General features: G+C 42.9%; 1 protein-coding gene across 1 annotated transcript in view; it reads left to right on the forward strand.

Moving 5' to 3' along the window:
* Positions 1–15,087, forward strand: part of LOC119650353 (hemicentin-1-like) — a 118,369-nt gene that overhangs the window by 14,863 nt on the left and 88,419 nt on the right. Inside the window, exons 2-7 of the mRNA XM_038053035.1 lie at positions 3,147–3,376; positions 3,512–3,631; positions 11,255–11,476; positions 11,557–11,722; positions 11,771–12,049; positions 12,125–12,290. Of these exons, the coding sequence (XP_037908963.1) occupies positions 3,147–3,376; positions 3,512–3,631; positions 11,255–11,476; positions 11,557–11,722; positions 11,771–12,049; positions 12,125–12,290 (1,183 nt within the window). The remainder of the gene's footprint in view (positions 1–3,146; positions 3,377–3,511; positions 3,632–11,254; positions 11,477–11,556; positions 11,723–11,770; positions 12,050–12,124; positions 12,291–15,087) is intronic.

Raw genomic sequence — 15,087 nt, forward strand, 5'->3', positions numbered from 1 at the left:
GGTGTATAAATAGCTCTGTATTTCAATAACGAACTATGCAATCGAGCTAGAGAAATTACTATGCACGCTCGTGATATTAGTAAATCTATGGCGAAAAATTCGTACTTGTATCTTTATCCAGTTCCTCACAAAAAGTTTCTAAAGAAAGCCAAAAAAACCGGCCTTCACACGGGATGACCCTCTTAAGTCCACCCAACTACTGGCCTATGCTGACGATATTGACATCATGGGATGTACGACCCGAGACGTACAAACTGTCTTCATCCAGATCGAGCAGGCGGCACGAGATCTTGGGATGCACATCAATGAAGGCAAGACAAGACGTATGGTGTCAGCACCAAGAACCAACCAACCAACAATATCAAACCGCACTGGTCAAACGGGAAGAATATAGATAGGAGACTACAACTTTGAGACCGTTGATAATTTCTCTTATCTAGGGTCGAAAATCACAACCGATAGCAGCGATGACGATGAAATCCGCGCACGGTTGTTGGCAGCCAACAGAGCCTATTTCAGCTTACAAAAACTGTTCCGCTCGAAACGTCTCACCATAGGGTCAAAGCTCTTACTGTACCAGACAATGATCTTACCAGTCCTTATGTATTCCTCGGAGACTTGGATTCTTAGCAAAAACAATTGCGAACTCTTGGCCGCGTTCAAGAAAAGAATCCTCCTAAGAATTTTTGCCCCCTACAGGAGCATGGACGATCCTGTAGCCCACATAATGGCGAAATCAATGAGCGATACCATGACCATGAAGTTATGGTAGGTGGGTCACTTCATCCGTATGAATGAGGATGATGCACCCCGGAAAGTCTATAAAGGCAATATCTATGGTAGAAAAAGAAGACGAGGCGGACCCTGCCTAAGATGTAGCGATGGCGTAGGCCAGGACGCCAGACTGCTTTTAGGGATATCGAAATGGTGGACTTCAGCGTAAAACCGGGATGTCTGGAGTTCCTTATTAAGGCAGGCCTAGACCGGATAGCGGTTGTTGCGTCGTTGATGATTGTTTCAGCGATCTCCTAAACGGCCTCTTCCAGTGGACTACCCTGCTTGGGCGTTGGCCAAGCTCGCGCACTAGCTCCTGGATGTTTAATTAGAGGACCGTGGTTGCTCTCGTTCCGGGTTGCCGAAACTTAACTTCGGAACGATGGGGTAATCAAACACTACTGAAACAGAAAAGGCTAAAAGGTTAGGAATTATACTTACGTTGATTCGCTTGGATTAAGTTAAAGAAAACACTCGCGACTCCACTTCAACAAACCTTTTATTTCTAAACACAATATTCTATTTTTTTCTTTTTAACAATTTTACTAATTAATTTCGCAAGCGAGTTAAAGAAATTACCGCGCGAAATAAAGTGTCCTCGGTTAGAACACTTTAGCTCTGTTCAGAGGCTTTTTGACTACTCAAAATTAAAAGTAATACTATTCTTTAAGTCACCTATGTTTGACCCTTCCATGTTTACACATTGCTTTGAAAGTGTTCTTGTACACAACACAATAACACTTGTTTATTATTATAAATTTGGTTTTTGGCGGCAAATCGACACCTGCCGTTGCGCTGCGAATTGCTGACACGGAAGAAAGTCATGTCGAGGCCAAATATACCATTTGGTAAGTAACATGCTGATGCAATGGCGGAAAAGAATCTCGTGATGTCCAAACAGGCCATTTGCATAGCATGTGATGTAACGACGGAAGAGGTTAAATGCGCATGCAGACTGGGTTTCATGGGGCTAGCTCCAAAGATGCGGCTGCTGGAGAAAATCCGGCGAAATCGCTTAAACAATGATGATAAAATGCGTCATCATAAGTTTTTCCACATTTTCCGATTGCTTAGAGAACGAAACATGCATCAACTTATGGTGGGTATCTTTTTAGTAGTAGCTCCTCAATTTCTGAGCTAATACTGAAAATTGTGCCAGCTTCGAAAAGTGCTAATTGAATCCCTTAATTCGATATCCCACATAACCATATCCTCAAAAAAAAATATTCCACTTCGCTTTTGTATGTATTGGCGCCCCTTGAACTCAACACAAAGCCACTTCTTGCATCCAAAGGACTTCACAGGCCACACACTTCCACCAAATTTCATGGCAATAGTTTCAGTCGTTCTTGAGATAATGGCTGTGATAGACAGTTGGATAAACAGGTGGACATCGAACCAATTTTGATAAGACTTTGTTTTATACAAAATCTTATAAAAATTTCCTTTAATTGATAAAGGAATTACATTCAAGTAGATATACGGTTGCTAATATTCCCTAGATGGAACATAGCACGTTTAGGACAATTAGATCTCATCGTCCCCAGTTCGTCGAAATATGACATAGCCAATAAGATATTTCTCGCCCTTTTTTAAAGTGTGACATATCCACTGCAATTCTGCCTTCTAATCAACACATCTACCGTACCTGACGTGTACGCCGACTCAGGTCATCGTTCAGCCTAATGTATACTGATCATATGGCAGAGACAGGTTTTAATCAAGGTTTGGAACCCTCGAGTAGCAGTGATGGTCACTCTTCCTATGCTGTTTCCACAGCACAGCAAAGAGAGAAGATTGACGCTCAACAACCACATATTGATGTTAGTGTGGAAATAACGCTACTAAAATGTACAAACTGGGCGACACCTCGGGTCGGTGTAAAGGCCCCAAACCTGGGGGAAGCAACGGACATATCACACAAACGAAGGCAAGCGACCAGCTGATAAAGTTCGCTTTAAGACCAAAGTCAACACCCCTCTTTTCACAAACATGCTTCGTCGGTCGTATTGGGAATCTCTTTTGGTAAGAAGGACAAAGCTATTGAAACGTTACTCATTGAGGTCCGAAGTTCCGCAGTTGTTATCCTGTCCGAAATTGGCCTTCCAGTAGTAACAATGCGCCTTTCAGTTGTCACAGCAGTAATTCAACATCGGATTCACGCTTAATTCTTGCAAGGTTTCTGGAGTACACTAGTGCACGGCCCGAAGAGGTCTTGGAGTGCTCTCCACACTCCCACCATCCAACCTCACTTGGATGGTAGGAAATTCCACAAACTATGTTGCATCCTTTCTGGATAAATTGTAATTTTGCTCTATTATGTCGACACCCAAATTTGGTTGAATTCTAAATGAACATTTTTAAAATTTCAGATATTCATTCTGTCACTGTAGTGTACAAGGCAAGCAAAATGCTAGAAGCATTGGATAAAGTCACGATAATGGGCGGTGGAGACTGCCCCGAATTGGCAATGAAAGGCATCATTATTGGTATGGTAAACGCTTTGCCCAGATCCCACATTTTCGTATTTTCGGACGCCTCTGCTAAAGATCATGCTCGGCTGCCTATTGCATTAAAATTTGCACAGAAGAAACAGCTAACGGTAATTGTAATTACTTTATAAATGTTAATTTGAATGACATGATTAATAAGAACATGTGATGCCTCTTAGTTGAAGCTGGCTATACACATAACCTAATATGATATACATTCATATATGTATGTACGTTATTTACAGGTTAACTTGCTGATCACAGGGCATGACTGTGTACCTATAGAAACATATGAGGCCTACACTGAGTTAGCAAGACAAACGCATGGTCAGGTGTACAATATGGAGAAAACAAATGTGGAGGAAGTAAGTAATATAAAATGAATAAGCTTCCAATAGTCTGTCGAAATAGTCAATCACATATGAGCATGTTACATAAGTGTGTATACCACATGTTTCTATTATTTCATAAACGTATGTCACTTAAACTAATCAGCTAGTCGAACTGATGGATACTAAGTTTTTAGATTTTGTGCCCGCGACTTAAATCCTTGTGAGCTATCAACCTGCAAATTTTAATATATTACTGCTCCTGAAACGCCCCCCGCCTGCCCCGGATAGGGAAACATTTCACGACTAATTCCTTTGGCTCCCAAAAAAAGGCTAATGCCTGGTTTCTGGAACGTGTGCATACTCCTCGACCATCGCATGGAGGCCCCGCAGAATGCTTGGTTTCTCCAACGAAGGAAGAAGACGGGTCTCTGGCAGATGCTCCTCTTCCTGTTGTGACACTATGCTATTGTACTCTGGAAAGCGACGTGATAGCAGAAGTCAATCCGGTATTGGACTGCTGCTGCCGACTAACGGAAAGAGCGCACCTTTTGCCGTTTTTTGATGAGGTCTTCACTGCAGGATCATGGCCAGTTTTTTTGGGTAGGGTAGGTGAATGCGTTTATGCACAGGATGTTGGATTCCCGTAAGGGTATGTCGTCGGACTACCAACTAAACACCTCCTCGTCGTCAGAGAACTCACCTGGAACCATTTTTCACCTTACTTCCGGTAAGCCCTCCCACTCTCCGACCTTAGGGAACCTTCAAGTCAGGGAATTCCTTTTACAAGGGAGGAAGAAGGGAACTTTTAGCTCAGATAATTCGTATATATCCACAAGGGATAGCCCAGCACGTGGAGTGTATTGCCTAGTGTGCCTAGCATTTTTTATCTCCAACGGAATTAAAGACATTGCTGAAATTAGGCGTTACGAAGAGCACCAACCGTCGAAATCGTCAGCTACGTGCCTCAGCTACCCTAGCTGGTTCCTTTGCAGCATCCACCGTGGATCTTCCTACTCTAAAACCAAACTTTCTTCGATATCAACCCCCGGCAGTACGTATCATTGCACTTACCCAGCCGTGGAAATATACAAAGTGGTACGCGTCCAAATGGCAGCTCAAGGTCCTCTTTGCCTTCGCTTGTCAGCGGAAGTCTCTTTTAGGCAAGCGCTGAACAGTGGGTCTGGCCGATGGATAGAATACCATTGAGTCCTGCCCTTGTCGACTGATCCTGCCAGCAGCGAGCTTTGCTTCTAGTTGTCGCGCTGCGGAGTCAACTTTTGGCTGATTTGTATTCTCTCATTGCACTGCATGCCTTCCCCCGATCATTTGAATGTTGTGACAAACGACGGAGCATATACCGCTCCATCTGAAGCTAAGCAATTTCCGGCGACAACCAATACATAGAAATTATACCACGTCTGGGTGGCCTCCTGGGAACGGACACCTTGTAGGTTGTCGTTATCATATTCATAATTGAATTTACGACAGTGTCAGCTGTAACACCATCACCCCCTGAGTGCCCTCTAGTGTAGCGCTACCTGTTAAAGGAGTTTCAACACCAGAAATTCCAATGGGAAAGTTACGGCAGAAATCCTTCCTTCGCAACCTGGGCGCTGGAATGTTTGCGTGGAGCTTTGTTCTGGCCGTCATTTCGAGAACCCGAATCCCTGGAATATGGATGAAGCATTCCACATTAAAATCACTTAGTATTGAAGTCTCCGCCAAGATCCACCTCTCGGAGCAAAAGAGTACCACCAAGCCTGCCTTGAAAGTTCACCATGGTCTCAATCGTTAAATAGACACTGAAAAACATTATCCCATCAGCCTAGGGCAAGAACCCTAAGGGAGAGCCTTTGCAGATGGCAGAGGCACTTGATAAGTTGAGGTGCGATGAAGCTGGGTTCTCGTTACGGTACTGCACTGAGGAACACTAGATCAACTTTTACTTCCGCAACAAACTGCGCAAACAACTCAAGCCGATCATGTTACCCACGTCCTAGCTTTTTCCAAATCCAAAGGAGCAGCGTGTTTCTTCCTCTTTGCCTTTCTCTTTTAAGCGCTGGAAGTTCAATGCAAGAAGTCTCCTTTAGATCCGCCTTTCTCGTTTCGTTTTTCTCCCCAGCAAGCTCCACGGACTATTTGCGGACCGTTTGTCCGTTACGGTGCTCTCCGTGGGAAGTGTGGTTGTTTCTGGTTTTTCCAATCTTTTGTTACTCTCCAGGATGGCCTGAAGAACAAAATACGTTGCAAGAGTCTTTCCAGCTCCATCAGCCCGCTTTTTACACCTTTACTGGCAATTTTTTCAAATAAGGTAGCATGAAGCCAATTTTTTTCCGCTCGTACTATCTGCTCAGTTTTATAATTTTTGTTCTTCATGGAGATTGTACTAGTGCATTGTGTACAAGGGAGCGTACTAAAATAGTCAGGAACGGGTATGCCCCAGTGGGTATCCTTAGCTGATCTCGGAACCCATGGACGGACCACCGTTCACGAGGGGCAACGCGGTTTATTAGAATCGGTTCAATCCACACTAAACGACTAGAATCCCGAAGAAGCTGACTCCTGATACACCCCACAACTAACATCCCGGCCGCGCTAAGCCCACATCTCCCGATCGACGGTGGCAAAGAATTTTCCACGACTCCGAAGACTCGCAGAGGCTCCTGACGTGTATCGGTCATTAGCGGTTTGCTCTTTACCAAGAGAAAAACTTCTTAAGACACCTAGCATGTATCATAGATAAAATGCCAACTAGGAGACGAGAACTACTTGTTCAAGCACCTCGGTAATGCCACTCATTACATCGTAAGTGACCCGATTAGGATCACGGACTACCTGTCAGGGAATCTCTTTCTTCTCTTCAGTGTTGAATAATTTGTTATGGCTTGGTTTATGGATATCACAATTGTGAAGTGCTCTCAATGGAGACTTCCGATTTAGTAGAGAAGGACGGTTTCTACGAGGAACCACATGCCGTTCAGGGGATACTTTTTAAATGCAACATTGTGTCATGTTGGGTGACCTAAATGCCGAAATGGTTCTTTATAGCACCTTGTTCGGGGAAATGATGAGGATATATGGTCTTAGTGACTTTAACAACCACGGTAAAACGTTTGTAAATTCCTGCCCTTTCACACTGGGGAGCTGTTCGATGCCACAACGTTATTGAATTTCGGCTGACCCATAACGAACATCTAATCATATTTACAAATTCAATATTCACTCGTGTGATACTTCTGCGTAAACCCAAAGGTGAAATTTCCTTGGCGTATATGCTATATTTCGGAAACCAGATTTCCCTTCTGTAATGCAAAATTTTATAATCAGGAAGCTACTTGTTTAGTTGGTAAGATTTTACAAAATTTCTGCTCCTAGAAAATCAGGCAGGAAGAGTAAAAAGTCAATCTTCCAAAAGGTCATCAGTCGACCGTCCGGGGCAGAGACAGCTCATCAGATGCTCCCTCTCCTCTGTACTGGGAGCAGAGTGACCGAAAGTGGCTACATATGGTATTCGCTCCCTTATATATTGAACAATATTTTTCTCTTATCCTCCGCCCTGTTCGGGCGTGTCTATTTCAGGGAACTCTTTTGGTTTCATACAGTGTACTTATCGCTCCGTGTTAGTATCGATCTAAATCCACGTGCTTATGTTGCTAAGCGGGATCAATGGATAATAATGGTTCAGTTAATAACATGTTTATGCGCATTTGCTGCCCTGTTGAAGGAGCTGCAAAAATGGGTCTGGAGACATTTTACCTTTTCAACATCTCTTTGTGCTTTTTTTCCCCTGTTTCGCTGTCCTTTTCGCTAGGACTGCCTCTCTAAATCTTTGAGGACATTTATTGTTTATTCCTTTTCTGTCGCTAGTGCGGGGGGTGCCTTTCTGTCTGATTGATTTTGCGAAGGTGAAAATAATCTTTCACAGGGCCGAGAGCGCATTGTTTGCCTTTGTCTAGACCTCGAAAGTTAACGCTCACTTTCTAAAACCATGAGAACGCACAAGTATACATTCCTTCCACCGCTGTGAAACCGGCCTTTTTCGGAACTGAGCTTCTGGAACACACGATCTTCAGGTATACCCGAATTCCTATGAAATACTTCATCCCAAAACATAAGCAATACTATAAGTGTAGATGCCTGGGTCTCATCGTGAAAATCAGTATGCAATGAAATACATTTAAGTTGCGTCAAAGAGGGCAAATTTGAGGAGGCCTGCCAAAGGAAGCCTTCTTTTTTGTGCATGAGTCCTGAACACAACGCTCGGGATCGCACATGTCCGAGGTGGCAGGAACATTTCATATTGGTTCAGCTAGTGGTCATTGAAAACATCACCATAGGAGAAGTCAGCAAAACTTTCTCTAACTTTTTCAATGACCTTAACCCGGACGAACTCCTGGACTCCAACTTCCCGATACTCGGGTCCGTGAATCGGAAACATCTGAAGACGCCTCAAAACGATGTCAACGAAATCGTAGCAATTAAGTTTCCCAAAAAACATAAGTCTAGACAGGATAGGCCAGGCAGCCCCCCTCCCCCTCTGAGCACAGTTCGCTCGAGGAGTTTTTTGGCGTCTCGACCTTCCGTCTTCTAAACAATGGTAAATCTACGTTTTCTCAAATCCCTAGCAATCTCGACCAATTTGCACTGAGACGCTCTAGAGGAAGAGATCTCAAATAGCCACCATCGGCAAATCCTCATCTGAAGCAACAAGATCATCCAAATCGGACCGTCTAGAATCAGAAACTCTCATAGGCTTTCCGCAATCAACCCTCCCACTGATATTGAAAACGTATCTGAAACAATAAACAAGCCAATCCCGCTCACAACTTTTAAATCATAAGGGCTACCACATTCTCCAAAACTACTGTTTAAGAAGAACAGATCTAACACTTCCTGCCTCAATCAGCTTGTCCTACACATCTTCATCAAGAAGAGCCAAAAAAGCATGTCCCCGGCTTATCCATTGACATCGATAAGGCTTATGAGAGGGCGGATCTGTCCCTCTTCACGAACGTGATGTCAAACATGAAACTTTCCCCTGACATTATCCTATGAACTTTGGGAACCATGTGCGGTCATCAGGCTTCGGTAAACAATATTCTGAATTAAATTCTCGTCAACATCTGCACATCCGCCCTCCATACGAAGTATTCCAATAAAGTGGACATCTTCCAGTGTGCGAATAATTTCCTCATCGTAGTCACAGGGGGCTCCAAGGGGGAAGGCGAAAACATCCTGTAATAGCAGGAATGCCTTCTCACTAGCCAATGTAGTCGAGTCAAACTTCCCATTAATGTTGAAAAATCCAGCATGTGTTTAGAATAAATACCAACAGCATCCTCTTTGATCATAAAAAATCTATTAAATTCTTGGGGAGAACGATCTCGGCTTCACTAGTAGGAAGGGACCATGTGGACTCCATCACTAACAAAGTAATAAAAGCTGCATAGGTGTGCAATTTCGCGACGGGTTCAGCTGGGGTTTGCACCCGAAAGAGGTTTCCAAACTATATAGAAGGAAGATAAGGCCCGGCCTAGACAAAATTATCACCATCATGAGTTTCCTCCAAGCCAGTAAAGCCTTCACCATCAAAGCCCCGATAAACTACCTGGCCGCCCGGGCCCATGGTGAAAGGAGGAAAGTTCGGCTCAAAGAGGTCCTTATCTTCTGCTGTCCTGGCAACATTTTATATTGAAAAGGCAAATGAGGCTGCCAAACGAACCAGGGTAGCCGCGAGAAAATTCGCTCTGAATCGAACAAAGAATACAATCTAAGTTCCTTGCGTAAAAGTAAGTTCTTTGCTGGAATCTTTCATGACGTTCCTAAGAAGCCCTGTTCCAGGAAATATCCCTCTGTACGGAGAATCTGAAGACTCTGAATTGATTGCCTACCAATTTTTCCTATGGCATGCTTGTATCGCCAAGATTGCAGCGATTCTTCGCCGGATTATGATTACTGTAGGGCAGAAGAAGTAAATCATCATATTACCTTTCACTGTGCTAACTTGTCAAAGCACAGGACTGCTCTCAACTAGACTAAAACTTACAAATGTTTATTAAACCAGGTTTATAAGAGAAGGTAGAATCAGACCCTACTTCCGACCTCCAGTTTGCCTGTTTTATTTTTCCTTCCTTTTTTTTGACAACATATTTTTGCTGCATATTAATAATAATAATAATAATCGTTGGCGCAACAATCCATTTTGGATCAGGGCCTTGAAGTGTGTTAAAGCACTTCATTCAAGACCGTTGCGGTACACTACAGTATACTGTAGGAGGCAATGTGGTCAGCATTGCGCTCGCCCGAGATTATTACCCTGACAGTGATTCACAGCTGAGTCGACTGGTATCCGACATACAGCCACGATAACAAATCTCCCCGCCACCAGTGAGATTTGAACCGCCGCCTTCTGCTACGACAGCTCAGTGCTCTAACCACTTGCGCCATCCGGACACATATCTGCATATTAACCGACCAAAATTACATCCAAATGACATAAGTTGTTTTTTTTGTGAAAACTTGGGTGCTTAGCCCAAAAGAGGGCTTCGTGCACCCCAAAAGAAGAGGAAAGTTACTTCGGATTTACTCCAGTCTGTCACCACGTTTCTCAATCTCTAAACAAAACAAGTCAGGAAACCGGAAGTTGGACGCTTCAGGTATGAAAGGTTTTGTGTATTTCTTTTATAAATGCATTTGAGTGTGCATTTGCCCCATTAGTACGTAGCACGTAATATATGCTTATGTTATGTGAGAATATCCACATTCAGGTGTCAGTCTTGAACTTGCAAAGAAGCGACAATTTTGACCTTTTATATCTTTGTTAGTAATAGTGCGATTCCCATGCTCCATGTTATACCCTACATTATTGCAATTTCGCGATGCTGGGATGAACTTAAGGGGGTTTTTGCAGTCAATTACTATAAATTATATATGTATATATATATAAAATTAACTTTATTTAAACAGACATCGATATGGAGGGTATTTCGGAGCCTAGGCATCATATAGTGGCAGCCTCTTGATTTTTTTCAGATTTTTCGGTTAAGTAGTTTCCGAGAATGGGTTCGTTAAAGAAATGATCACTTTCGACACCACCTTTCCGACAAATGTCAAGACTAATACCCGATGTAACTATATTTGATGAAAAAAATGTGCACCCTTTTGCATGGGGACTACTCCTTAAAGTTAATATAGAATTATGTAACTCCCTGTATGCGCGAGGGTTCACCGTTCCCACCTTTCCACACGATTTGATGTGAATCGTTACAACCATCTCCGAGAAAAATGCGTGTGACGGAGAGACAGACAGACAGATGGACAGACAAACAGACAGATGGACAGACAGACAGACAGTAAACCGATTTTAATAAGGTTTTGTTTTATAGAAAACCTTAAAAAGTTTTGACACAGTTTAGCTTCAGGAGGGAACACATCCTTGTGCAACAAATGCATATGGATCAAACATAAAGGGTGGTGTGGAGCAGCATCCCTTGGTCCGCAGTTTATGTGGTTAAAAGGTGTGCCACTTTCGCTAAGAATATATTTTGCCTCGGTAATCTTGAAAAGTCTGAGTTGATAACATTGATCGGGAGGTACCCTTTTAAAGGTTTTTAGCTAGTGTCTTATATCGCTTTATCATTTAACTAATTGTGACAGGTAGTAGAAAGCATTGCAGAAGTCTTAGATACGGACATGGTACCGCTTGAATCAATTTACTCAGAAGCAGGAGGAACGCACGATTTTGATGTATTTGTGGATTCTGCGATGAAAAAAATCTCTGCAACAGTATCAGGAGATGACCCCAAAATCGACGTTTATGATCCACGTAAAGAACTGAGCAAAGACGTGAAAAGTGTGTTGGACTTAGACAAAGTTAAGGTAAATGTGATTATCTTAGAACTCCACGTTTCGTTTGAAAGCAAGTGAATAGCATTACAAGAATGACTGATTTTTGACAGATGGTCAAAGTGGACGATCCGGAACCTGGAAAATGGGGAATTACCACATCATCTACTTCACCTCATTCGATAAAAATTTCAGGAACGAGTGACATTCTTGTCCGCTACGGGTTTTCGTTTATTGTTCCTGAACAATTTTCAGATACAGACCCCAGGCCTATAAAAGGTAAAATTTGAATTCTCTTTAAAGGAGTACTCAGTCCCTCAATTTCAGATATCACAAATTATCTATCCGTATTTGTATGGAAGAATAAGAGAAACCACACTTTCACCCATGCTGAACTCGTCATTGTCACTCGGAAATCGGAAAAGTCCTATGCGAATCATACCTTGCGAGTTTTGGATCCTTCAAATTGTGATCCAGATTTATGCATTCATGTGACTACTCCCTTTTTACTGCCGTTGAGCACTTTCAAAATTTACGTTAGAGGTTTCGACTCAGATGGGAATGCGGTAAAATATTTGGTATCGACAAATATCAACGCGGTGGAAGGTACCTAGCCAGCAAAATTCGGAGAAAAACTATGATGGACTGTTGAAATATTTACATTAATTTTAATTGTTTTAGGTGAAGATAAACCAAAAGTTAACGTAACAGAGAAGGAAGTGAGAGTGAAAGAGGACGATGACGTACAGTTCATTTGTAAGGTGTCATCTGTGAAAAGAGCAGAAATCACTTGGATTTTCGAAGCGGAGCCCGTGGAAGATAGTCCAAGAAGGCGTGTTAACTTCAAGTAAGTGAAATTAAAATTCGTAGAAGTCTTCAAGGTCTGTTATGAAGATTTGAGTATTTTTTAGGATAGAGATGCACAGAAATAACAAAAATTGAAACCAGTATAAGTGAATGCAAGTATAGTAGGAGTTATTCCACTATCCTAAATCTTACCTGATCCCTCTTGGTAACAGGGCAAACACCACCACCAGGGCGAAAAGTGGATTGGTACCCACGACGGAGCATGAAACTTGGGAAACGCCTTCTAAACCAATACCAACAGCTTTACTACCAAATTCTACCTTCACCTCTACGTGGTGATAACTGAGAGTTCCTTCTTAATGAAAAACTGCAGGCGCAGAAGGATGAACACGAGTCTCCCGCGCCTAAAAACGGAACAAATTGTATCAACTGGTCCGTCAGATTTGAGATTGGATAGGGATAACAACGCTATACGGAAAACCAACGTTACAAACTCACGAAAGGAGCCTCAGGCAGGATAGACTTTAAAACGACAAGCCCAGCAAGGAGAACGGAGCAACAACAAGCATTTTCTCATGAAATGTGCCCTCTCTGTACAAACCGAATGCTGCCCAGCAGCAAGCGGATATTCTGTCCCAATACAAGGCTGATGCAAGAGCGTTACAAGTGATGCGTTGGACAGGTACCCGTTTCTTGGAGAATAGCCACCATATATAATAGTGGCCACTCAGTAAACCATCTTGCTCGGAGTAGGTTTGCTAGTTAGCCAAAAAATGATAACTGTCATTACCGGCTTTGAAAACATAAGTGAAAAGCGGGGAGGGTTTTCGAGGCAAATTAAGAAATATAAACCTCATTAACATTCATGCCCTTACAGAGGAAACGGGAGAGTCGGATATAGACACTTTCTACTTGGCGATTTCAGCAGTCAAGTACGGACGGTGTCCGTATTCAGGCGATACGTCGGGTCCCATAGCTTACATAAGGAAACCAATGATAACGGACTGCAGATTATTCAGTTCAGTATCACTAACCTGGAGATGAAGTATCAACAGATGATTTTCATAACCACCTGAAGGGCGTAGTCGTTGATACGGCCACAAACACACTTGGCCCCAGCGACAAGAAAAGTCGGTGCGGCATGGAAGAGACAGTACATGCAATCCATCGGTTTAAAAATCATAAGTCTCCCGGAGTCGATGCAATTACGGCCGAACTGATTAAATATGGAGATGAGCAACTACACCAAGTTGTTCATCAACTGATGTTCAAGGTGTGGGCCAGGGAATTAATGCCTGGCGTCTGGCAACGAGGCATAATCTGTCCCATACAAAAAAAGGGAGACATCACGCAATGCAGCAATTATAAAGGTATTACGTTGCTGAGTACCATCTATAAGATATTCTCCGCTACCTTGCTAGGATGAGCAGCCCCATACGCTCAGAACTTCTTTGGTCCATACCAAAGAGGCTTCACTCCAGGCAAATCAGCAGCAGATCAGATTTTATCTCTGCGGCAAGCGATCGAAAAGCTATTGGAATATGGCTATCAGTTGCATCATCTTTTCATCGACTTTAAAGTCGCCTATGATAGGATAGCCAGGGTAAAACTGTACACGACCATGAGAGAATATATAAAGACGAAATCTATGAGCGATACCATGACCGTCAGGTTGTGGATAAAATCCGGCACAATAGGTTATGGTAGGCGGGTCACTTAATCTGTATGGATGAGGATCATCCAGCCCGGAAAGTCTATAAGGGCAATATCTATGGTAGAAAAACGGGGCGGACCCTGGCTGAGATGGAGCGATGGCGTAGGTCAGGAGGCTAGACAGCTTTTATGGATATCGAATTGGTAGGCCCCGGCGCAAGACTGGGGTGTTCCTTTCTAAGGCAGACCTAGACCGGATACCGGTTGTTCCGCTTTGATGATGATCATAGAACCCTAAAAATGGTCACGTTGAGTGGAAAGCTTCTGGACTGTGCAAATTGAGCAAGGGTCAGTAAGTAAATTGGTCCGATCCAAACAAATACGTGCCTGCAAATATTTGTATCATCACTGGAAAGACAGAGGAAGCCTCAAGAGCCCTTCGAAAGAGTTGCATCGTTATTTGTGGCTCACAAGAAACTCTGTGATGTGATGCCAAAAGCTGCGACATAGAATGCGAACACAGTAAAAATATGTAAACTTCTTTATTTTGGTAGCCCAGATGATCAATACGGTGTCGGCGTTGCCATCTCGGAGGGTTTTCGTGAAGCCGTTAAAGAAGTCAAGCGATTTGATGCCGGGTTTATGAACTCTCTATTCTATCAAGCAATTATACGATTCACTTCTTCACCACATACGCCTCGCAAACAGGTCAGAGGTTCTCAGTCTAATTAATCATTACAATCTCTTTATCTACAGTAACTGCAGAGTATGGAAGGTGATGAGCAATTTATTTACGAGTATGTGACCACCGACACCGGTGCTGAACTGCTTTCGCTACTCTGTCTAAAATTCGTCTCAGATTAAGTTCAGGCTATTCTAGGGTAATGTTCGTTCTGCGTTGCAATATACCAAGGGGTAAATGACAACCATATACATATATTATGTTTCAAATTGAACCCTTTCTGGGACTTCACAATAAACAACTATTTGACTTAAACAAGTTAAAAGACAAAAGTCGCAATACCGAGATTGTGTTAAGCTAGAGATCATAGCCTCACAATACATTCTAGTAAGGCTTGGTGTCGGATGACTGACATCTAAGGACAGATCCTAATTAATGTGTTTGCGGAGTTAAGCAACATTGGAGTTTCATCTATCTTCAAAGGAAGGATATGCCTTCTTGA

This window comes from Hermetia illucens, chromosome 2 (assembly GCF_905115235.1).
Source record: "Hermetia illucens chromosome 2, iHerIll2.2.curated.20191125, whole genome shotgun sequence".
NCBI lineage: Eukaryota > Metazoa > Arthropoda > Insecta > Diptera > Stratiomyidae > Hermetia > Hermetia illucens.